This window comes from Fundulus heteroclitus, chromosome 23 (assembly GCF_011125445.2).
Source record: "Fundulus heteroclitus isolate FHET01 chromosome 23, MU-UCD_Fhet_4.1, whole genome shotgun sequence".
NCBI lineage: Eukaryota > Metazoa > Chordata > Actinopteri > Cyprinodontiformes > Fundulidae > Fundulus > Fundulus heteroclitus.
This window is the reverse complement of record NC_046383.1, coordinates 21,088,446-21,114,555: the sequence shown is the minus strand read 5'-3', so window position 1 is coordinate 21,114,555 and position 26,110 is coordinate 21,088,446. Positions and strand designations below refer to the sequence as shown.

At 42.3% G+C, this 26,110-nt stretch overlaps 1 protein-coding gene across 1 annotated transcript; it reads right to left on the bottom strand.

Moving 5' to 3' along the window:
- Window positions 1-846: 846 nt before the first annotated feature.
- On the bottom strand, window positions 847-25,646 carry LOC105939827 (serine/threonine-protein kinase kin-29). The gene is made up of 10 exons (XM_036127739.1): window positions 25,578-25,646; window positions 24,268-24,399; window positions 20,901-20,997; window positions 18,976-19,085; window positions 18,797-18,880; window positions 18,644-18,705; window positions 11,483-11,572; window positions 11,196-11,259; window positions 7,383-7,565; window positions 847-2,358 (listed from the first exon to the last, which is right to left on the bottom strand). The coding sequence occupies exons 2-10, from the start codon at window positions 24,388-24,390 to the stop codon at window positions 1,384-1,386; spliced, it is 1,788 nt and encodes a 595-aa protein (XP_035983632.1). The 5' UTR covers window positions 24,391-24,399; window positions 25,578-25,646; the 3' UTR covers window positions 847-1,383.
- Window positions 25,647-26,110: the final 464 nt, after the last annotated feature.

Genomic DNA, 26,110 nt, shown 5'->3' with positions numbered 1-26,110 from the left:
ATAAGTTTCCCCAAGTCCCTTTTTGAATAACTGCACATGCACAAAACTGTCTTACCTGCTCTTATGCTCCTCAAGAGGACTGGAAGAGCAAGCTCCCAAATCCACTCTGGTCTTATTTCTTTCTATTGAGGCCTTTCTCTTCATCTCATAAACTTGTACGCAGTTTGTTTCTTGTGACTCTCAGCCATGTTCAAAGTACACAGTGAGAGTTGTGGAGCTACAATGAACGGCTAACACTGAAGCTAATCACTAAGCTAACAGCTAAACTATTTGGATACATAAACACTAGAAGTGCTCCTGCACAGCCAGGAAACAAGGAACGTGCACGCACACTGGCGTTACGTGAGCACATCAGAATAATTGACATGCGGGACAACCAATAGATAAGACGGTACCCCAACCTTGAGGGACAGAGGGGGTGAGAGCAGGACCAAAATTCTGACAAATCCCTGCTCTTCGGTGCAAAGGTCAGGGATTGGTCAGAGTTTTTACAGTCCTGCAGCTTTCATAGAGATCAAATTAACCTCAGTTTTCAGAATACATAATGTATTGACTACTCTCAGGATGGAAGGACCATTTTACCCAGTATAACAAAAAGTGTTTCTGAACAAGATTACCAACTACAGCTTTAAAGCAGAACCATGTAACCTTTAGCCACTATGGGTGCTAGACCTGTAACTTTCAGGTTTAGAGCCCATTAAGGCCACTGGCAACCCTGCACTGTTGCAAAATTAAATAGTCTCCCTCTTTGTTTTCAAATTTGACAGACTCTACATGTATCCTGACATTTAATGAAAAATAGGTTAATTGTTCTCTAAAAGTGGTAGCACATAATAACACAAGACATTTTTACATATTCCTTTATTTTTATTCCATGTTAAGCAATAACAATGATTGTTGTAGATCTGTTAATAATTAGACTCATACCCAGATAATATACTTCACAGTGGCAGAATGTTTGATCAGAATCATCATTCCCTCTGTTTTGGGATAATCAAAGTTTCAAGTGAACATAAACAGCAATACTATTTAGAAAAGAGTTTACCAATGACAAAGTTCATAAATTTAAGTGTATAATTATTGAAAGCATGTCAGAATTTCAACAAACCAGTAACAAAAAAAAAAAAAAAAGTATAAGGCATAATTGAAAATTATCAGAAACTTTTGTCAGAAAGCATTTTTAGAGATGGTTGATTTTGAAAAGCTTGAATGAGGAGAACATCTGCTGACATTAGTCCAGTTGTTTTATTTTCTAACCTTTTTTGTATTGATGATGACTTGGATGACTGAGAATCTTGACCAGCATCAGCCACTTTATTAATGAATGATCAAGCTTGGACACAAAATCAAAAGCAGTATACTATTTTAAAACTGTAATTTTGCTTACATTAATTCCATATTCTGCCATTCGAGCTCGTTTTCTTCATGAAACAAAGTGATGGATAAGATGATGTTTTTTAACTCATCAAGGACTTGTTTCAGGTTATCTGCTGCCTCCCTGACCGTTTGGACAAATTTCATGATTTCAGATTTGATTTCAGCTGGTGGGGAAGATGCCCCCTGGGCCCCAAATCTAAAGTCACTCTCTGAACCGTCAGACTCTTGCATCAATGAGTTTGATAACAGCGTTGCCTCATCAGAGGAAGACATTGTGCCCCCAGTTTCAGACTCTGACGTAGAAGGACGTTCATTTCTCATCTCTGCTTCCCTTGCTTCCCTAATGTGGTGAATCTCTTTTGCATCCATAGCAATGAAGAAGAGATCCACGGCTACAAACAAACCAGACAGTACACCTGTTGCCACTTCTGCCACACGCACTGCCCTGGATGCTTGTGCGGCAATCTTGCCAATGTTAACCACACTGACAAGTCGGATTAGTTCAGCAATGCCACCAAGACCTTTTCCTGCCCTACAGCCAGCCATCCTCAGGTTTTCCTCTGTAAGCTTGCTATCAGTGCCAGGTGTTTGTGGACACTGACTCCTGATAGTTTGCAGACCATTGTTGATCTCCAAGAGCCAGGAGACAACTGCACTAACTTTCTGCTCTATTTCTTTGATGATGCTGCGGACTGCTTTACGATCAGAGGACTGATTGACCATATTTGTGATGTTTGAGGCACCTGCAGTGACCCCACCAACAGCACCCACTCCCACACCAACTCCAGTGACAATAAGTGAGGCTCCTAAAGTGAAAGGTGCCAGTACAAGCCCCACTATGGATGTAATTCCTCCCACTGCTCCAATCACACCTCCTGTCAGACTGCCAATGGTGGTCCCCTCATGAACACGCTCCAGAGCATCAGCCAGGGCTCTCAACTTTCCAAGCTTGGTCTGAAGCTCCTCCACAGTTGTTTGGCACTAGGAGAAAAAGTAAACAAACAAACAATAAATGTTCTTTGCAAAAGCTTCTAAGGTTTTAGCTGAAAAGAGAATGTTATTATTTACACTACTTTTCAAAAAAGTATTTTCTTCCCTACAAATATATGCTTTTTTTGCCTTTTTATCACACTTCTAGTCAAAACCACACATTCACATTTGCTGACATTAACATTCTGTGACATCACATAAGAAACTTTTACACATGTACATACGTCCATAAAAAAAATAATACAAATACCTGGCCCTGTAAATACAAGTTCCTACTTCAGTGACATGGCTTGTGTGCTTTAGGCCCTTTTCCATTGCCCTCAAAAGCCTGGAACTTCTGAGAAGTTTTGGCTTTTCAAATCCCAGGTTGTGTTCCCATTTACATTTACCTGGGGCTTTGGTCCCTCACGTGACCCAGTACTTTGCTTTGCTTTCCCAGGGCTTGTTAAGGGGGCTGGTTTGCGTGTAAAAAAGAAAAAAAACAAAGAAAAAAGAAAAACTGTCCACTATAGGTTGGGGGGGGGGGGGGGGGGTGTGAGGAGTTCATCGGGATTATGAGCCAATTTTAATATTGCTCGGACTTGCGGCAGCAAGTCCGAGCAATAGAAAGAGGGAAATAGAAAGAGGGATTGTGGCAACCTCATGTCAGTCAGTGTGAAGCGAGAACTGAGCCAATAGGTGAAGCTCTCAATATAACTGTCCATCTACTGTCCCCACCTATATTTATGAGATACAGATAATTATTGAACAGGGTTTATACAGTAACTCACTTTAATGCTTTTTAATGCTCTTTTAATGCACTTAGAAATAATTCTAATGCCATCAACAAGTACCCATGCTGTTTGCGGTAGCTACTGCAGATTTGTCAAGTTACTGCAAAGTAACTTGACATTGTTAGCTGTTGTCTGCCCCTTGCAGCTGATCTGTGGCTGTTTGCAGTGGTGTAGTGGTCCCTGAAGAAGTGGGTATACTCTCATTGTTTGCCCTTTTAGACGCAGCTCAGAAAAATGCCGTTTTAGAAACAATGACATGTAACACTGCTCTATTTAGTTTACCCAAAAATTAATCAGTAGCGTTTACTCATTTTAGCCTTAAATATTTAGATTAAAATATTTCCTTGAGCTACTACGTGAGGTGTGAAAATACTGTTGTCTCTTTTTTAAAGATTTTTTCCAGCTTCTGGCAGGTAATGTAAAATTTTCTTTGGTTTATATTGAAGGAATTCCTACACTACATCCAGAATCAACATTTCATAACTTTACTGTAGGTTTTTCAATATAGACTTAGATGATAAGGCATATGGAAAGTTCTGAATTGAATGGGAAAGAGAATTTATAGAAAGAGATAAAGGTAATGACGAGGAGAACATCAAAACTCGAATCACTTTGTCTTTGCAAATCATGAATTGTCAAATATACCAGTTTGACAATGAATGTTTGGCCCCGATTTATCAACCTCCATTCAAAAATGGGCGGTGATATTAAAGCTGACAGTCAAAAAGGGACCTCAGTTAAGTAATTTTTATCATGTAAGGAACAAAGCAAAGGTAAACCCTATTCTTTCAAGACAAAAATATGGAAACCCTACTCCAAGCCTTCATTTCATCATGGCTGGATTAATCTAATTCTCTTTATCTCTGAATCGGTCAGTCCTCACTCAAACGTCTGCAGCTGGTTCAAACGCTGCTGCACACCTTTTAATGGAAAAACATAAAAAGAGCACATTACCCCATCCTGGCCTCCCTTCATTGGTTGCCTATTTATCTTAGAGTTCAGTTTAAAGAACTTTTGTTTGTTTTCAAGGTTTTAAACAGCTTTGCCCACCTTACTTAAATGAGCTACTCCTTCACCTTTATACCCCTGCTTGCTCATTCACGTCTGCTGACCAACTGCTCACGGTCATTCACAGTTCTGCCCAGAAGCTTAGAGGGAACAGGGCCTTCTCTATTGGGTGCCCTAAGATCGAGAACAACTTACCTTTGTACATTTGTAAGGCCCCTCCGCTGTCCAGTTTTAAAACCTATTTTTGCTCATTAGCCTTCAACCTTACTGAGATTTTTATCTTTCTCAACTTTTCTTGGTAATTGTATTTCTGCTGTGCCAGCTGGTTCTATTATAATTGATATCAAGTTTGTATTAATATTATTATTATTATTGTTTTAAACTGTTGAGTCTTTACCCAAATCATTTTATTAAATGTTATTTTGTTTTACCTCGTGTTAAAGTGCTATTTAAATAATGATGACAATGATGATGATTATGATCACAAGAAACTTTTGCATCATCACCCAGAAGCTGGAAAGAAAAGAGACCAAAATATTTTTCACACCTCACTTATTAACTCAAGAAATTATTTTAGACTAAATATTTTAGACTAAAATATTAAACTGTTTATTGGTTGTTGTTTTTTCTTCAATCCCACTGTTATGTTTAATAATTTCTGGCAAAAGCTGCAGCATTTTGATTTAATCCATCTGAATACAGTATTTGCAAGCCATATTCTGATTGGATGGAAAGAAACCTGTCTGTGATTGGCTGGTGAGGTGGACAGTTTTTGAAGTCACGAGCGCACAGACAGAATCCAGCGAGCGCACAGCTGGTATTGAGCGTGTAAGGATCAGGTCAAGCGCGCGAGCAGACACGGAACCGAGCACGATGATAGTGGGTTGAGAAGAGTTTATCAGATTTGAGCGTGCGCCAAACAGGTTTTGAGCGTGCTCCAAAAGTTGGTATACGGAATGCTGACTGAAAAATAAGTGGGTATACGCCGTATACCCTGGACTACACCACTGCCTGTCCGACTTCACGTGAGAATTGTGAAGCATTGACACCCATTGACACGGCAAAATCCTTCGTCATCTTTACCGTCGACAGGCTGCAGCCATATCCCGAATTCCTTGTTTTCCACCCACTTTTGTTGAAATTTGCATTTTCCCATTCTCTTGCTCTTTCTCCACCTTGAGCTTCTTTTTCAAACATTGTAAAAACATACGGCTTCACGATCAACCAGAAGCAGTTCAGCATGTTTGGTTCGGCGCAAACACGCGGATTCAGTTATATCTGATATAATATATCTCACGAAAGTGTTTTGATGAACGTATTTTTTTTTAGAAAGAAGGCATTTTAAATGCCACTGATAATCACATTTAATGACTTTTAATGCCAATTAAGGCCTTAATATGTATATAAAAAAATTCTGACTTTTAATGACCCTCGGAAACCCTGTTGAAGGAATTCTATAGTGGAAAGAAGGGACAGCAACTGAGCTCAATGTTAGAAGAGATGGATGAGCTCCGACATTCGGGAGGAGCTTAAGATAGAGTTTTTTCACCTTGAAATCAGCCCACTCAAGTCGTTTGGAGATCTGATGAGGCTGCCTGCAGTGCATCTGCCTTGGGAGGCTTTTGAGGCATGTCCCACTTAGAAAACGGCCACACCACATGCATATTTCACTGGTGGTACTATACATCCCTTTAGGTCTCCGAAACACTTTTATATCCCCTAGAGTGAGCTGCAGAGTATCGCTGGGCAAAAGGCTATTTAGGTTTTCCTCCTAGACCTCAGCAAGACATGATCTCTGATTGTCAGGGTGCAGTTTTTGCCTGCTGCACCCTGAGCATTTCCAGCACCTTCCTCCTCTCGTCCAGCCCTGATTCCACTCTCCTAATCTCCCACACCTGTCATCAATCATCTCGGACTCAATCCACCTGCAAGCCTCCCTAAGTCAGCTCTTCCCTGCTGGATCGTCTGCAGTATTCATCATTCTTCTATGTACCTCGTCCTCACCTCATGTCTGCCTGCCTGCTCCCTACGTCTACCTGCCTGAGCTCCCTTCACCTGCCAAGTCTCAGCTTCGCCGTCCTGCTCCAGCCATCATCACAGACCTACTACAGTCTGGTACAGCCTCCGGTCCTCTTACCATTATTCAACATCTTCAATAAAGACACTAAAGAGATCTTAAACCATGACACTGATAAGCAAGAATCAATAGATGGATAAATTACTTTCTGAAGGTTTCTACAAATTGTACTGGCTTTTATTAGTAGTGAAAAGACATTTGTAATCGTTCCATTAAAAAATAGTTATTTGGATGATTTCATAAACTACACCATGCAACAAAAAAGCTGTAGAGGAAAACAAACAGTGTGTCACCTCCCAAAACCTTAAAGGGGTATAGCCACGTGATTTGACTTTTTATTTATTTAGACGTCAGTAGCTCACTCTGGTTGCATACAAAGTTTTTATGAAAGCGTATTATGTCCTGCTGCCATATTAGGTATTATTTTGCCGTTTTACGCTTTGTTTTTGCTCAATTAGTTAGTAAATAAAGCCTTTTATGTTTATTTTTAATAGTGGAAGTACAACACTGCACATGTGCAGCAGGGAATAAAACAAGGAAGCGGTTAACAGCTATTTTCAAATCTCCCAGCAAAATAATGCGAAATGGTCCAAGATCCAGTGAAGAAAAAAAATGCCAACAAAAATATCTGATTTGTAGAGGGAAAAGACTGGAATGTCACTGGGAATACAGTATGACCATTGGTGTTCACTGAATGGGACTCTAAACCTGTCGATTGCTCAGATATGACAGGAGAATTGATTGACATAAGTACATTAAAGTTGCTGTAGATGGTTGTTTTTAATTAAAAAGGGTTGGTCTTTGATCATGTCGAACTGCCGCTTTTCTGCGAAGCATTGCAAAGTGTCAGGCTCGGTTCAGCATTACTTAATACTGTTTTATTAATTATGTAAACCAGCATTATGTGAGTTCTACAATACTGCAGCTAGATGATACCACAACTGTTTATATATGGTTATTGTACCTGGCTGTTTGTATTCACAAAAAGGACCATCAAATATTATCATGATGGAGGCTTGGTGTTATAAAACTTAACATGATCAAACGGTTTTTGGTCTTTTTTGATAAGCATTTAATGTGGCTATATACCTTTTAAGATTACAAAAAAAAAGATATTACAAGCTTGTTTAAATATTACAACAATGAAAATATCATACCTTTTTCCTAAGAAACCTCATAATGATGGGCCGCCTCAGGATCTCACCGGCTGTTGGTCTTGCATCAGGCTCTTTATTCAGAAGATCACCCAGGAGATCACAAAGCTCAAAGTGGTTTGTAAGAGGTTCGTTATCACCACTAATTATATTAGGCATCAGCTTGATTGTTGTATCTGCAGAGAACTGAAAAAGTACCAGAGTAGGATTTCTTATATTAGCATTTATTATTTTTATTATTGTATTTATTATTTTTACAATTTTAACATATATAAATATTTCTGTCATTGTATCAGAGGTATGTAGCGAAGCCTTAAGAGACTGATAAAATTTGACTTTTTTTTTTTTAAATGTTGTTTTTGATAATTCTTAACAAGTTGTCTTTAAGTGAACAAAAAGAGAAAATGATGTACAAATTGTACAGTCTTTCAAACAATAGAAATTTTCATCTCATTAAGCTTATTTCTTATTAGGCTTATTACCGCATTTTTCAGACCATAAGGCGCACCGGATTGTAAGGCACACTAAATATTGTTTCCAAGTGTGTAATATCACTCCACCCCTCCACAAACACAGCTCTCTCCTGAGACAAGAGAGCTATCCGTCTCTGTCAGGAGGACAGAGTAGTTAGACTACACTGCCCTGTTTCTAACATAATGCCAAAATAAACGTAACTTTTATATTGACTTAACGTACTAGGCAGAACGAATGGTAAAATGTGTGATTAGCTAGCTGAGCACCTAAAGCCGTTTCTTTTCCAGCAGGCTCCCACCGCACACTTGTCAGTGAGAACAGAGAGAGACTGTGATGCCATGCATCCTTGCGACCGCCTGCTTGGTGCAGCTCAGTGTATCAAGCTCAGTGTCCTACATAAAACAGTTGGATAAAAAGACTTCTTGCCTCCGAAAAGTTTATAGTTTGATACTTGTACGCAGTCATAGAATTTGTTCTGCACATACCAGTATGTATGTATGGAGTCCCCGTCTAGTATGTGGGGACCTCTGCAGAGTGAAGTACACCCGAGTATGTGGGGGCATTTACATGAATGCACTTCTAGTTCAACATTTTAGTCAGGCAGTCTTGTAGACTGCTCAGGGATTCGATCACATAGTGACACAGTGTACTATGCCTAGAAATGGACATATCTTTCAGGAGCCTGATATTTGTGCTTAAAACAGTATTTTTTTTTTTGGTTGGTCTAATGTGATAATCTCATTTTCTGAGACACTTAACTTTGTTTTGTTTTACCTGTAAGCCATAAATCATCAAAAAGTACAAGAAATACAAGCTAGAAATATTTGTAATTAATCTCTGCAAAACAAAACATTTCACTTTCTAAAACGACCGGCAAAAATACTACACTTTGATGCAATATAGAATTTTTTTTAGATATACTAGTAGGCTTAAGTTTATTCCAGATATTGCTCATTCATACTTGACATTCAAAGTTGTTAAGTAGATTTACTTTGTGCCTTTTCTTCTTTTATTTCAAGAAACTGATGTAATTCTAAGCCTTAGCTTTGCTTGTCAAAGATCACGTTAAAAACACATTGCTCTCCTTTCAGTGGACTGCAAAAGTATTCATCCCTCTTGGAATTTTTCATCATTTATTGCCTTACATGTAATATTCTGTCTTGGTTCCTGTTTATGATTTGGTTAAAGTTAGCTTTTCCCTGCTTTTTGGTTTATTTGTGTTTTAGGTTCTGGGGTTCTGTCATAGTTGGAGTTTTGAGGTTTCTTTTACATTTATTGTTTTAAGTTTGGTTTCTGCTCTGGTCTTGTTTTGAGCCTCAGCACTGATGTCTGGTCTAATTACTTACTCTGCACACCTGCCCTACTCCACCCCTCCTGCAATCACCTCTCACCGGTTTCACCTGCTTCCACCTCCATATAAACTGTTGAGGCCAGACATCAGTGCCAGGTCGTCTTGTTGAGTTATGGGTGAGTCTCCTCCTGCAAGGTTCTGTTTATGGTTTGCTTTTGGATTTTTGACCCCCTTTGTCTCCAGAAACCTGAGCCATCATGTTCTGTCTGTTCTTGTCTGCCCTGCTAGTCTGTTTATTTTTTGTGCCGTCTTTTGGTTTGACGGTCTATTTGGCTTTTTTCTTGCTTTTGATTTTTGTTAATAAAAGAAGAACCTGATCTGAACCTCTGCTGGTCTGGCTGAATTCTGGGTCCCCTGTCTCTGATCATTACATCACAGCCTCAAATTAAAATGGATTGTTTGAAATTTAATGTAATGCCTACATGACTACAACTTTGAAGATTCAAACAGATAGGAAAACATGACAGAAACTTCAGCATGCATACGTGTTAAACCCCCCAATATCAGTACTTTGTAGATCCATCTTTTGTGGAATTACAGTTGCAAGTAGTTTTGAATAAGTCTCTATGAGCTTGCCATATCTTATCTCTGGTGTTTTGCACAATCAAGGCTAAACTGCTCTAGCGCCTTCATGTTGGATGGTTTTCACTGATGAACAGCAATTTTCAAGTCTAATCACAGACTCTCAATTGAACTGAAGTCTGGACCTCGACTAGTCCATCATTTAAATGTTTCCCCGCAAACTACCTGAGTATTGCTTTAGCAGCATGTTTTGAGTCATTGTCCTGCTGGAAGGTGAACCTACATCAGAGTCTCAAAAAATGCAGGGAGAGTGCCTGGTTCTGCTCAAGAATACTCAGATCAGTTTCCCAGCTACTTCTAATGAAAACTTCACCATACAATGATGCCACCACAAACACGTTGTGGGATGATGTTCTTGGGGTGATGGGATGTGTTTGGTTTGAATCAGACAAAGCATTTTCCTTGGTGGTCGATAAGTTACATTTTAGTCTCATCATCCCTCAATACCTTCCTCCATACATATGGGGGGTTGCGTTTGGCAGACAAAAATATGCCACCTTATTTCTAACACTAAGGGCTTTTTCTGGCCACTCTTCCCTAAAGTTCAGCTTTATGGAGTGTATGACATATTGTGGTCCTATAGACAGACCCTCCAGTCTCTGCTCTGGAACTCTGCAACACCTTCAGGGTTACCTTTGGTCTCTGTGCTGTTTTTATGATTAGTGTCATCCTTGCCCACTTTGGGACTTTGGGTGGGCTATCCCTCTCTTGGCAGGTTTCTCATGGTACCATGTGCATTCCATTTGAAGGTGATGGATTTGATGGTGCTATGGGGGAACTTCAAAGATTATATTTTTTATAACCCCACCATGACTTGTACTTCTCAACAACTTTGTCCCTGACTTGTCTGGGGAGCTCCTTAGTCTTCATTGTGTGACTCCTGCTTAGTGGTGTTGGTCAGATAAGATCTGTTTGTTTAACAGATCATGTGACACCAAAAATGTCACACAGGTGGAGTTGATTTCACTATTCATGTGACCTTTGATGGTAATTGGTTGCACCAAAAGTTTTGATTGGCTTCACAGTAAATGCAGTAGAAACATAAGCACATGTTAATTGACAGTTGTTTTTTTTTTTTTTTTTTTTTTTTTTTTTTACTTTCTAACTATATATTTTTCTCATTTCACTTATCCATCTTAGACTATTTTGTGAAGATCCATCTCATAAATTAAGATTAAAACACATTTAAATTATCGGTTGGTATGTAACAAAATAGGTAAAAATAGAAAAAGGAGGTGAATACTTTTGGCTCTGTAATTGTTTTTTTTTCTGCATACAACATTTTTGAAGTAATTAGGAGTTCATTTGGAAATACCTGTTCCTGAGCTGTATTTACTCCTGAGTTTGAAATAATATTTGTCACACATGTGGTGTTTAAATTTTCAAAGTCTACATTGTTATTTACTTACCGCTTGCTTATCTGTGCAGAGCTCGTAGAGCTCGTTGAGTATGCATCCCAGGGACAAGATGTCACTAAAAACAATATTTTACTTGGTTATTTCCACTAGCATGGACAAAGAAGCGCATAATCTATAACAAGAGTATATTAAGGTAAAATAATAGCATGCCTATACAACCCACAACGTAAAATGGTTTATTTTATTTATATATAACAAGACTACTATAATGTGAGTATCTAAAAACTGTATAACTCCCCTCCTCCCCCCAAAAGAAGCTTAAATGTTTTAACAAGTACCTTTTCTTGTCATATGTGCCTTCTGTAAATACCTCAGGTGGCAGGTAATTTATTGTTGGTTTTTTTTCTGTGGCTGACAGCCTTTTCAAGCTGTAAGAAAAATGTGAAAAAAAAGTAACTTAAAAAAGTAGTAATTTACTTCACACTTTGCATTTCTTCTTGGGAAACAGTGTACCTAACACACTTTGTACCACATTTTCACACTGTAGGTAACTTTTTCATTGTCTATTATTTTGCAACAACTGCAGATTGTCAGGATTTGTTTGTTGATGAACTCAGAACACACACAGGACAAAAGTTTGAGAGGTTTATTGAAGGGTAGATGACTGATGGAAGATGTAACCAGAGGTGCAGGAATACAGCGGCTCAGGGGTGCAGGTGAAGGCAGGGGCTGACGGCCAGGAGAGAGAGTCCAACAACGCTGAGTGGGGTGGCACAGAGCAGAGCCTTCTCAGAGCGGCTAGTCAGGTTAGCAAATCACTGGGGACACCAGAACACAGAGCAGAACTTCCCAAGAACAACGGTGAGGCACAAAGTCTTTCAACGTGGCATAACTAACCTTAACTCTGAAAACGGAAATAGACCTTCCAAGGCAAGGACGAGGACTGGCATGGAGTGGATGATACAGAAGACGGACCGGCACAAGAGTGAGACAGAGGGAGGCTTAAATAGGGAGACTAGGAGGTGAAATGCATCTGACTGATTACCAACAGGTGTGACTAATGGCTGTGGGAGGGAGAGCTGGGTGAACAACAAAACAAGAAAGAGGCCAGACAACTTAAACCATGACACTACCCCCCCCTCAAGGCCGAACACCGGACGGCTCAGAACCTCTTACCCTGGGTGGGGGGAGGGGGTCTCAGGACGGTGGGCACGAGTCAAAACAAGAAACCAAGGAACCAAAAGGTCAAGAACACTGGGAAACCAAGGGGCTAGAAAACCCTGGGGAAACCAAGGGGCCAGAGAACACCGGGGAACCAAGGAACTAAAGAACACTGGGGAACCAAGGAACCAGAGAACACCGACGTGCCAGACCACAACCAGTGCGCGGCACATCAGGAAAAGGCACGAGCGCTTGACAGTGCCGGGGGAAAGAGCGAGCGCTACACAGCGCCAAAGGGAAGGAACGGGCGCTACACAGCGCCAAAGGGAAGGAACGGGCGCTACACAGCGCCAAAGGGAAGGAACGGGCGCAACACAGCGCCAAAGGGAAGGAACGGGCGCAACACAGCGCCAAAGGGAAGGAACGGGCGCAACACAGCGCCAAAGGGAAGGAACGGGCGCACGACAGCGCCAAAAGGGAAGGAACGGGCGCACGACAGCGCCAAAGGGAAGGAACGGGCGCACGACAGCGCCAAAGGGAAGGGATGGACCAACGGCAGCGCTAAGGAAGGCAACGGGCGTACAGAAATGCCTACGGAAGGAACGGGCGCATGAAACGCCAAGGGGGAAAGAACAGGCGGACTGACACGCCAGAGCTCAACAGCGCAAGAAAACGCCGGAGCACAACTAACGCACAGAGACACCGGGGGAAAGGAACGGGCGTGCGAAAACGCCAAGAAAACGGGCGTGTGAAAACGCCAAGGAACGGGCGTGTGGAAACGCCAAGGAACGGGCGTGTGGAAACGCCAAGGAACGGGCGTGTGGAAACGCCAAGGAAACACAACGCTGGAGCGTGAGAGGAGCGCTGGGGCCCAAGGGACGAGATTGCCGGGGCGTGAGGGAACCGCCGGGGCGTAAGGGAGAAGTTTGCCGGGGCGTGAGGGAAACGCCGAGGCAAAACAGACGCATGACAGCGCCAAGGGGAAAATATAGGCGTACGAAAACGCCAAGAGGGAAAGAACGGACGTACTTAACGCCAAAGGGAAAGCACGGGCGTACTTAACGCCTAAGGGAAGGAACGGGCGTACTTAACGCCAGAGGGAAGAACAAGCGTACGACAACGCCAGAGGGAAGAACAAGCGTACGACAACGCCAGAGGGAAGAACAAGCGTACGAAAACACCAAGGCTCAACAACTCCTGCTGGAACACGACTGGTGTACAGAAACGCCAGGGGAAAACCCGCCGGGGCGTGAGGGAAACACCGGGGCTTGGGGAAGAGAACGCCGGGGCGTGGGGAGAACGCCGGGGCGCGAGGAAAGAAAACACCGGGACGCGAGGAAAACGCCGGGGCGCAAGGAAAGAGAACGCCGGGGCGTGAGGGAAGCAGGAACATCTAAACGCCAGGGAACAAGAACGGAGGGCGTACTAACACGCCGGGGAGCCGAGGGCATCCTAACATGCCGGGGAACCAAGAGTCAGAGGGCGTCCTAACACCCCGGGGAACCGAGAACAAAGGGCGTCCTAACACCCCGGGGAACCGAGAACAAAGGGCGTCCTAACACGCCGGGGAACCGAGAACAAAGGGCGTCCTAACACACACCAGGGGAGCCCTGAAATCTAAAAACCAGGATACAAAGGCGTTCTAACACGCCAGAGAACCGAGAAACAGAGGGCGTCCTAATACGCCGGGGAACCGAGAAACAGAGGGCGTCCTAACACGCCAGGGGAACCGAAAATCAGAGGGCGTCCTAACACGCCGGGGAACCGAGAATCAGAGGGCGTCCTAACACGCCAGAGAACCGAGAAACAGAGGGCGTCCTAATACGCCGGGGAACCGAGAAACAGAGGGCGTCCTAACACGCCAGAGAGCCAAGAATCAGTGGGCGTCCTAACACGCCAGGGGACTAAGGAACTAAGAGGCCAAAACAAAAACCAAGGAAGCTCGAACCAGCCAAAGCTAAGGAGCATGAAACAGCTCAGGGCCAGGGGTCAGAAATCTAAGTGAGTACTAAGACCTAAGGAGCGCTGGAAACTAAGAGCGCAGGACAAAAATAAAGAATCAAACCAAGAACTAGAAAATAAGGCAAAACTAGAGCAGGGATAACACCACAAAACTAAAGCTAACCATTAAATCAAAACAAACACTAAAGCAGAAAATGAAACTAAAGCTAACTACGAATGAAGGAAAAAACAAGAAAAACTAGGACTTGAACAAGTACACTAACGTGACAACCAGAGAGCTAAAGCTAAAATGACAAGGCTGGGCAAACCTAGAAAACTAAGGCAAAATCTAGACTCCTAAAACAGAGCAGGAAAAAACAAAGCAAAACAGAGACTAAGTACTCTAAGAAAACAAAGAACCCCCTAAATAATTCTAAACTGAGGAATTCTAAATCAATCAAAACAAAAGCCGAGCTTAAACAAAATAAAACAGAAAGCACTGGCCTTAAGGGCGTAGGCAAAGACGGCTGCTAAGCCGCAAGAGTTCTTGTGGAGGTCGTCCTGGACGAGGCAGGCGGCGGAGCAGCATCGCCCGACTAAGCCCTTGAGGAGGGCGGCCCTGACGAGGCAAAGTCAAGCGGCCTGGAGACCGCGGTCGGCAGCTCCGGCCGAACAGAAAAGTCAAAGGCGGGCGCCGTGGTGGACGGCCCCGACGAGGCAAAGTCAAGCGGCCTGGAGACCGCGGTCGGCAGCTCCGGCCGGACAGGAAAGTCAGAGGCGGGCGCCGTTGTGGACGGCCCCGACGAAGCAAAGTTGAGCGGCCCGGAGTCCGCAGTCTTTGGCTCCGGCCGAACAGGAAAGTCTGGTGCGGGCGTCGTGGAGGACGACCCCGGCACGACGAACTAGAAATAGGAGTAGCATCAACTAAGGCCTCATCCTGAGGCGAAACTACTCCCTCGGAGGCCTCATCCTGAGGCGAAACTACTCCCTCGGAGGCCTCATCCTGAGGCTAAACTACTCCCTCGGAGGCCTCATCCTGAGGCGAAACTACTCCCTCGGAGGCCTCATCCTGAGGCGAAACTACTCCCTCGGAGGCCTCATCCTGAGGCGAAACTACTCCCTCGGAGGCCTCATCCTGAGGCGAAACTACTCCCTCGGAGGCCTCGGCCTGAGGCAGGGCGGCTTCCTCGGAGGCCTCGGGCTGATCTGCGTCGGCCGGCGGAGCGGAGCTTTCAGCGGCCGGCAGAGCGAAGCTTGCGGTGGCCGTCAGAGCGGAGCTTACGTCGGCCGGCGGAGCGGAGCCTACGTCGGCCGGCGGAGCGGAGCTTTCAGCGGCCGGCGGAGCGAAGCCTTCAGAGGCCGGCAGAGCGGAGCCTACGGTGGCCGGCAGAGCGGAGCTTACGGTGGCCGGCAGAGCGGAGCTTACGGTGGCCGGCAGAGCGGAGCTTACGGTGGCCGGCAGAGCGGAGCCTACGTCGGCCGGCGGAGCGGAGCTTTCAGCGGCCGGCAGAGCGAAGCCTTCAGAGGCCGGCAGAGCGGAGCCTACGGTGGCCGGCAGAGCGGAGCTTACGGTGGCCGGCAGAGTGGAGCTTACAGTGGCCGGCAGAGTGGAGTTCTCGGGTGGAGGCGGAACCATCTCTTCAGCTACCTCGGACACTGCCGGGCTACAGGCTTCAGAGGGCGGGTCCTCCTGAACCCCCTCACGGGACGTGAGCGGAAGCGAGTCTTCGGAGGCCTTAAAGCGTCGGAGTGCCCGGCGTCCTAGCCGGGAGGAGCCAGACGGGGGTACAGAGGCTGTCAGAGGGGTGGCTGCAGGCCCACGGGGAAGAAGGTCGTCCCGGTCACCGTAATAGAAGCTCCACAGCTGGTCCTCCTCGACATGTGGGGCTCTGATGGATGGAACATTGAGCTTTACTCGGGGAGCCAGCTGCGAGTCATAGAGGTGATGACATAGGCGATGAAGGGATCTGCGGCTTCTCTTCTCGTGCCCTGGGGTAGCGGCAACAACGCCCACGTAGAACACCTGGGGAGTGGAGTCGGCCTTGATCGGCGGCGCAGGGTCCTGGGCAGAAGCCATCCTGGCGTACCTCTCTTTCCTCAGGCGTTCGCACATGTCCAGGTATGCGCGGATCTCCGGGGTGTCAGCCCCTGCAGGTAAGTTCCATGTGGTGTCTGAGTTCATCCTTGGGCCGGTCCGTACTGTCAGGATTTGTTTGTTGATGAACTCAGAACACACACAGGACAAAAGTTTGAGAGGTTTATTGAAGGGTAGATGACTGATGGAAGATGTAACCAGAGGTGCAGGAATACAGCGGCTCAGGGGTGCAGGTGAAGGCAGGGGCTGACGGCCAGGAGAGAGAGTCCAACAACGCTGAGTGGGGTGGCACAGAGCAGAGCCTTCTCAGAGCGGCTAGTCAGGTTAGCAAATCACTGGGGACACCAGAACACAGAGCAGAACTTCCCAAGAACAACGGTGAGGCACAAAGTCTTTCAACGTGGCATAACTAACCTTAACTCTGAAAACGGAAATAGACCTTCCAAGGCAAAGACGAGGACTGGCATGGAGTGGATGATACAGAAGACGGACCGGCACAAGAGTGAGACAGAGGGAGGCTTAAATAGGGAGACTAGGAGGTGAAATGCATCTGACTGATTACCAACAGGTGTGACTAATGGCTGTGGGAGGGAGAGCTGGGTGAACAACAAAACAAGAAAGAGGCCAGACAACTTAAACCATGACACAGATTAACTGTATTCTGTAAATGCACACACGGGTTTAGCCTTATTATTGTCAAATTGAGTGAAAAGTTCCGGTGGCCTGTACTTGTACAGCACTTTATAAAGTCCCTAGGACCCCAGAGTGCACTACATTCAGTCATACACCCATTCTTTCAAACATTCACACACTAGCGGTGTGATAAATAAGATATTGTTGATATTGGAAAGCCTTGCATGATACCTTAATGGAAGTGGGACAAACAGTGCATTGCAGGCATGGTGGGTCTGATCTGTGGCTATATGTCTAGCCTTTTTCTTTTTTTTTTCTGGATTTGATCAGCATAAACTGTGTCTAGATCTTGTGCCATATCCTTCCTCTCATGTGCTCTGCAGCCCTCATACCACACTGTCATGCTGAGACACAAAATGCTTTCAGTTGTAGTTATTTGAAAGTTTATTAGCAGCTGAGTAGAAAGTCCAGTCTATTTCAGTTCCCTGAGAAAGTAGAGTCATTGTTGGGTCTCTTCACCTGGGGTGAGGTGTTCACAGTCCATGAGAGGTCAGGGGAAATCTAAATGCCCAGGAACCTTATGCTGTCCACACACTCCACCACCCATGGACGCAGAGAGGAGCATGTTCAGTCTTCCTGGACCTCCTTTAGTACACTATGACCTCCTTAATCTTGTTGGTGTTCACGATGAGGTTATTCATGGAGCACCACTTTATCAGATCGTGGACCTCCTCACTGTAGTGGGTCTCACTGTTATTGGATATGAGACCCACCACAGTGGTTTTGTCTGCAAACTTCACAACCATGTTTGTGGGGTGGTTAGTAGAGCAGTTGCGGGTGAAGAGGGTAAAAAGAGGAGGGCTGAGCACCTAGCCCTGCAGCGTCCCAATGTTGAGGATCAGTAAACTTTATGGATTTGAAAATGTGTGGAACTTTTAATTCAACATGATTAAAGTCTCCATCTTTGACCATAGCTCACTCTGGATTGGTGTTAATTTGACTGCTGATAAATGGTAAATGGCCTGTACTTTTATAGTGCTTTATCAAGTCCGAAGACACAAAAGCAGTTTTCAGTCATTCACCCATTCATGCAGACACTTATTCTTGGTGAAAAGCTACATTGTTGCCACAGCTGCCCTGGGGCAGACTGACAGAAGCGAGGCTATCATACATCAGCACCGTTACTGGATAGACTCCCTAACTCCTGTGCCGCTGTTATCCCAAAAAGCAATATAGTTCTTCCATTTGCAAGCATGCAGAGGTGTTCCAAGAAGCATGCACAGATAAAAGCAAGTCACAAAAGCCGAAACCAGACCAAAACCATAGATAAGTACATAGACACTCTATTACATGCTGAGGGCATCCGGCATTGCCGCAATACTGGATGGGTCTCTTCTAATCTAGGCTAGCATAAGAGGCAATTGGAGTAAACATAGAGAGATGTATGTCTGTATATTGTGCAACTTACGGTTGTTACAACCGGCGTACTGGAAGTAGATCATCCAGTGCGGATCACCATTTTGTTCGGCTTGAGATTGGTTCAAAAGATGTGTTTTTACTTGGTAGACTCTTAAATTACTACCTATAATCTTATCTTGTAAGAACCAGAGGTTGGTGTTAGAAGACTATAGATTCTGAGAAACATACCTACCAAACTAATGTACATTACCTTTCATGAATATTTCCAAATCCACCCAAACGCACCAGTCCAAATTCTGAGAACAGTATGTTCTACAGAAAAATAAATGTTGTTAGTTATATAAGGTAAATAAAAATGCATTTATGAAAATCAATCTTGCCAATTGTGTAATACTGAATGTACCTCTGGTGTTAGAGCTTTGTGAAGCAATTGTGCTTCATGAATAGCTTTCAGAGCCATAGAGATCTCAACAAACCAGCTTAATACCTTGACAACAGATCATAGCATTAATGAAAAAACATGACTTTTTTCTTCTTTGACAAGAAAAATAGGAATTCTTTCAGTTTCAGTAAATACCATACCTCAGATATTTGCAGAGACCCTGGTGGAACTTTTCTCATCTTGTCAGCAAGGCGTTCAGACTGGCACTGTTTCATCACTATGTAGTAAATGTCTTCATCTTCATCTTCATCTTGATGACACACACACACACACACACACACACACACACACACACACACACACACACACACACACACACACACACTTGATATTTAATTGATATTTTTAAGTTTTGCTTTTTTCAACTTGGGTTGTGAAATATTTTCCCCATTAAATAAAAAGAAAGCTCAATGTTCCATCTTTTCAGTTTTTGTCTTTATAATGAAATGGTTACATTATTTAAAAAAAGTGATTCATTAATCCGGGCTGCACAGTGGCTCAGTGGGTAGCGCTGGTGCCTTGCAGCGAGAAGGTTCTGGGTTCAGATCCAACCCTGGGTCTTTCTGCATGGAGTTTGCATGTTCTCCCTGTGCATGCGTGGGTTCTCTCTGGGTACTCCGGCTTCCTCCCACACTCCAAAACCATAACTGTTAGGTTAACTGGCTTCTCTAAATTGTTCTTAGGTGAGAGTGTGTGCATGAATGGTTGTTTGTCCTGTTTGTCTCTGTGTTGCCCTGTGACAGACTGGCGACCTGTCCAGGGTGTACCCTGCCTCTTGCCAGGTGAACGCTGGAAATAGGCACCAGCAACCCCTGTGACCCCATGAGGGACTGAGCGGGTTAAAAATTGAATAGATGGATTCATTAATCCAATTATTTGGAAATCTATTTATTTTAAAAGTTTTAGAGGGCTTAGGTTTTTATAGAAAGAGATTTGGTCACTGGATATGATTTGGTTAAATATACATAAAATTGAAATAAGAAAACTGCAGTTCTCTTTCCAAAATAATATAATCTGATATATCATTATTAAAGCTGCTGTCAAGATCGCAGCTGAAGAGAATATTGAACAGCTGTTTGTTTTTTTTAAACTATGTTGTTTAAAAAAAAACATATTTTTTTAAGAAATTTTGAAATATGAAAAGGTTTGCTAAATGATTTTATTATGAGCTATGATTTCTAAAATTGTTTGTATAAATACACCTCCTGTAGAAAACTTTCTTAAGGAAGTCTAAATGTGCATACCATCCAGATAACTCTTACATGCATTGAGCGGTGATACATTTTTAAAGAAAATAAACTAGGAATTTTAAGTATGGCCCAGAAACACAATCATACAATAAATTATGCTTTTACAAAGCTTGTTCTGTGTAATAATTTTTTATTTAATCTTATTAGAGCTGAGAAACAGCCTAAAAGGCTACAGGTTTCATGTAAATTTAATTTTAAATATTTTAATCTAAACATTTACTGTAATATACGTAAGGGATAATGCCTGACAAGGTGTCCATTATCAGAAATAAATGGACTACATGGAGGCGTAAACCCTTCGACGCAAAACGTCAGACAGTTGCTTCCGCAAAGTCTATTAATTTCTGACAATGGACACCTCGAAGGGAATTATCCTGCTTATACAACGGTCACTTACAAAAAAAAGAAATATTAAATAAATTATTAAATTTTAATGTGTTTTTTTTTCACCTTTGAAATCACTTGTGAAATATTTTCACAAGATGCAGCTGAGGGAACTATTTAATATCTCTTGTTGTGTCTGTTGCCAAGGTAACCAGCATTGATTTTCTTACTGTCACCAGCTAACCTTCGAGCCAGTACAATAATTTAGGACAATCCGGCTAAACCGGAACTTTTTTTAGGTGTCCTATAAAACTTTTTAACAGGCACCCTGCATCGAATCAGAATCGAGTATTCACCCAGACCATGTCATAATTGAAAATTATGTTTCATGACCTGGAACCTATTCCCACTTTGTTGCTATGGTTACACGAGACATAAAATGTAGAAAAAAATAAAAAAATAAATAAATTATATATATATATACAACATACCTTTGAAAGAGTTCCTGATGTCGACAAGATGAGGATGGTTTGTTTGCTTAAGGACTTCTATCTCTGACATAAGTGCACCAAGAGATTGTCTAGGAAGCTGTAAGGCAAAACACAGTTGCATGACAATGATTTGATCTAAGAGTGTTCTCTATCAAACTAATACAAATAAATATATGGTAATTTTTAATAAATTGGAATATGCCATTTGAAACTGCTGGTTTTGTCAAATTAAAATTACCCTTTTGAAAATACCTGTAAGCAGGTACTGAACATACATTTCATTAAGCCTGCATCTCATTGTTAAATTTTTTTTTATTGGTCTGATGTATTATTCTATTGTAACAATGTCATGGTGGTCTCAAATCATTGCTCTCCGGATATTGAATTTTTGACTATTAAATGTGGGCCTTTATATCTGCCCTGTGAATTTACCATCATCATCGCTGCTGTTTAAATCTAACCTAAATCTCACAAGATGGATGTAGTTCGGCCCATAGACACCATATACGTAGACGCCCCACTGGTCGCTGCCGGCCGCTAGGCTGACGTGCCTGCAGGGCAGCCATCTTGGGTCAGACCATAGATCAGACAGCTGCTGTCAGAATGAATAGGAGGCAGCTCAGATCTAATTTTAATCATATGTTCACAATGCTGGTGACCTTTCAGTCAGATTACACATATTTATTCAGAACCAAAACTATTTAAACTGAAGTGAAACTGGATGAAAAATGTACACGCACTTACATATTTTGCAGTTACATATTAATCTAATATACACATCTTTCTTCATATATATATATATATATATATATATATATATATATATATATATATATATATATATATATATATATATATATATATACACACAGACACCGATTTACAGACAACAGCACTGATCTACATAGGAGCAAAACTATATACAGACAAGTGAGAGCAAAGGTGCTCATAACAGCATTTAAAAATGATATAATACAAACCGCGATCTGGAGAAAAAAAATCAACAAAAAACCTAATAACGCATCTTAGAATCAAATACATTGCAAAATCATAGCAAAAACAAAAATACTGTATAATATTTTACCCCCCCCCCCCCCCCCCCCCCATAAATCATGTCTATCCAGTAATTTAGGACCATTTTGTTTGTTTTAGGTGTTCAATGTACTTTTCTCTACTTCCATCCCTGCTACCCATTAGCACATATTGTGTTTATGCCGGAAAAACTGTAAATGTAAAGCATGAGGATTATCTATCGTAAAATCTTACTTATGGAAGGTAATTCCCCAGGATCTGGTTCCTAGTGTCCTTTTATTTGTGCACCCATAAGCGGAGTAAAAGTAGGGCTTCCTGGGACGTAGCTCTGGAAGTTTGCTTACTTTCAATACACAATCGAAATTATTTATTAAGTTAGACAATGATTTAATTTAATCAATTGGTCCCATGTAGCCCCTAAAGGGGTGATGTTTTCAGTCAGGTGATTTATCTGGAAATCAGGTGAGAATTCACCGGCTTCAGAGTGTCTGAAAACATAAAGTACATTTTCCTGAATTGACGTGTATTCTCTCTGAGCGCAGCTTGGTCTGACCTAAGATGGCCGCTCTGTTGGCATGCCTCTCACCCGACGACGCGGCGTCTACGTATACATGTCTGTGGTTCGGCCGAGCTACATCCATCTTGTGAGAGTCATGTTAGTTTACATCCCCCCGCCCCCTCCTCCTCCTCCCCAGTGCTAACACCAAGGAAGCTTTGAGTGTGCTCTACCGCTCCACCTGTGACTTGCAAACCACAGATCAAAAGGGTGTGTTCATTGTTGCTGGGGACTTTATTCAGGCCAACATAAAGACAGTATGTGAACTTTGCAACCAGAGGCTCAAACACACTAGGCAAGGCAAGGAAAATTTATTTGTATAGCACAATCCAGTACAGAGACTATGCAAAGTGCTTTACATGATTAAAATATATGCAAATAAAACAGAATAAAAGCAAGTAGGAATAAAGTGTAGAAACAAAAATAGAACATTAAAAACAGTAGGACTACAAAAGTTGTGATGTTTCAGTAGAACTATTTAACTAGAGCAGTTGAAGGCAGACAAAGACAGAAGACTAGACAAAGCCTGCGCAAACATTAAGGCAGCAGTCAAAGCAGAGCTCCGTCCCCACCTGGGCTCATCAGACAATTTCGCTGTTATGCTATTTCCTGCAAACAAGCCCTTGGTTATCTAATGAAAATCCAATGTAAAGCAAGCCTGCAGGATCTGTGCCAGCATTACATCACCGTTTTGAATGCATGGACTTGGACATGTGTAGGGAGGCTTCAACTGAAAACCAACACACCAATGTAAAGGAGTATGCTTAATCTATGTCTGCATACAACCAGAAGTGCAAGGAGGATGTCTCTGCAATTGAGCTTGCTCGTTCCTTGCTAGTTTCCTCTTGATGCACGTGTGCAATTTAAGTGTTCATGCATCCAGTAAGCGTCAGTTTCAGCCATTAATTGTAAGTCCACTGTTCTCACTGTAGACTTTGAAAATGAGTCTACAGTGTCACAGGAAGCAAACTGTCTTACAGGTTTATGAGAAGAAGAGAAAGGCCTCAGAAAAAAGGTAAGACCAGAGTGAATTTGGGTGCCTTAATTACATGACTTTTTGGTTTCAATTCTTCTATGAAGACTACTCCTGGCCAGACATCTCCGGAATGTGGGTGGTTATACATCCAACTCACTGATTTGTGCCCATTGTTAGCAGTTGGCATTGCTGGACTAGGGAAAAAAGCTTAATGCATTTTCATCTGATGCACTAAGGTAACTTGGCCAATCACTGAATCGCACTGAATCCTCAACTTTGCCTGTTTCTAAATATGGTTTGAGTGTCTATGGTTTCTGTATGCTATTTTTTTAGTCTGCCAAGCTGTGTTCTGTTCATAATAATAATTTAAAAAATCTTTCTCTTGTATTTAAATCTCTCCTCTCATCACATAATCAGATATTTGTATGTACTTGATTTATCAAAAAAATGTGACAATGGCAACATTTTCAAAGGTTATACCACATTTGATTTTTAATGTTAGAGCGTAGAAGAAGATCGGACTATGAATGCAGCGTTTATCTTAGATGGCTACCACTAGCAGTTAGGGATATAATCTAAGCAAGATCATCTATTATCTTTGTGGATATCTTTGTTAAACACTTGTACTAAAGCAACAGCTAGCACACAGCAAGGCACAGTGTATAACAACAATTTCTACCATTAATACTGCATGAAAAAGACAAAATTTTGTTAATGAAACTGAAGCAATGTTTGACAGTGAATATATTTTGTAATCTACATCACTGATATTTGATTTAGCATATATGAAGGTAAATTCTTACCTTTGTCAGATCAATCATCTTTATCAAATATGTATCATCATCTTTTGTGGCAATGATGTTATTTTTAGTTCCTGATGATATCACATAGCCTTTCTTTTCCAGTTTGCTTTGTTCTTTCCCCATTTTTGTTAACTACCAATGACAAAAGAAGTAAAATCAGAAGTGTTACTGCTAAAAGGAAACAATTCCACAGTCACTTGGTTGCCTCTTGTGGCTGCATTTATTTGCCTAGTCTGGCATACAATAAACAAAAAGAGAATATCACTCACAAATAAATCCATACTCTTAACTTATGCACTTGACTTTTACCTAAGTTTTATTTATTTAGTTAAACAAACATTATTTCAGCAACTCTAAATTACAGTTTAATTAAAATTAAATGCATATTCAATCAGCTTTTAAAACTACTTTTACAAAAGGACATAAATATAAATACTTTCCTGTAGGAATGAATGATAAAGAAGTTAAGTTGAAAGATACATAATATGTACATACCCAGAGGCAACACCTGTGACCCACAGTCAGGTTTGGTGCTCAACTGACTGTTGAGCACCAAGGTGAGAGGATATTTTTTGTCTTGAAATGAAAGCGAAAGTAAAGCAAAACTTTGTGCGTCAGCTCGAGTTTCATTGTGGCCAGGAAATGCACCGTGGTAAACTTAACTATGTTTTACTTGTTTTATATGTTTTGCTTTTACAAAAGAAGGTAAAAATATAGGAATCGTCCTTTCCATAGTTATAGTTAAATAATTGCCTCATAGATTCCATTGTATATTTTGCTGAGGATCATGACAAAATCGTCAACCTTTTTTTAATAGTTTTGCCATGCCATTCTTTGTATTCCTACAATCATTTAAGTGCTATTTTGTTTCAATACATGACATGTTTGTTATGACAGTTTCATGAAAACAACTTGTGGAACTTATTTTAATGTTTACACTGTGCTTTACCCAATTAAAATCCAGGCATAGCTTATGTGTGAAGACACCATCCAACCAACCAATGAGGCTATCGTATTTTTCAGACTATAGGCCACACGTTTTTCATGGTTTGGCTGATCCTGCGACTTATATCCAGGTGCAAATTATACAGTATATCAAATTTAAATGATAATTCATACTGACCAGAATGAACCAAGGAGACAACATTACGTTTATGGCCACAAGAGGGCTCGCTAGGCTTGTGAAAACTATCTTGCTCCTGTACCACTTAAAATACGGTGACCAGATGTGTCCAATTTCTGGGGACTGTCCCCGATTTCAGTATATCATGGTGGAGTAAAAAAAGTTTAGGGCAACGAGAGGTATTTACCCGGTCCTGGCGCTGTCCTGACGTAGTAGAAGAGCTGAGCTGAACGCGCCTTCCCACCCCGTCGGCATGGCAGATCATGCAAAACAAACCAACCCCCTGACAGACACAGCTGCTTGGAGGACCCAGACCGAGACAGAACCCTGTTAGTGGGCTGTCCGTGAAGCTAATAAAAGCTTTCGCTGTCTTGCTGGATTAGAGTGGCTCAAGTTACCCTGAGCTACCTCTATAGTTATGCTGCTATAGGCTTAGGCTACTGGAGGACATATTTTTCTCACTCTACTGAGTTCCACTGTTCTCCAATGTTGCATTGCAATTTTGCATGGGTGATGACCGTTCATATTAAGCCTGGTTCTGCTTCCCGTTAATGGGGAGTTTTTCTTTCCATCGCTTCATGCTTGCTCAGTATGAGGGATTGCTGCAAAGCCATGGACGATGTAGACGACTCTCCCTGTGGCTCTACCCTTCTTCAGGAGTGAATGCTTCCTTTCGGGACTTTGATGCATGATTACATGATTAAAATATTGTAAAATAAA

Excerpts from the sequence above, each read along its gene's own strand:
- LOC105939827 (XM_036127739.1), bottom strand. The coding sequence starts at position 24,390 with ATGGGGAAAGAACAAAGCAAACTGGAAAAGAAAGGCTATGTGATATCA. Across the intron at positions 19,086-20,900 it reads CATCAGGAACTCTTTCAAAG|ATGAAGATGAAGATGAAGAC; the intron begins GTATGTTGTATA and ends TGTGTCATCAAG. Across the intron at positions 11,573-18,643 it reads TTTGGAAATATTCATGAAAG|CTTGAAAAGGCTGTCAGCCA; the intron begins GTAATGTACATT and ends TTTTTCTTACAG.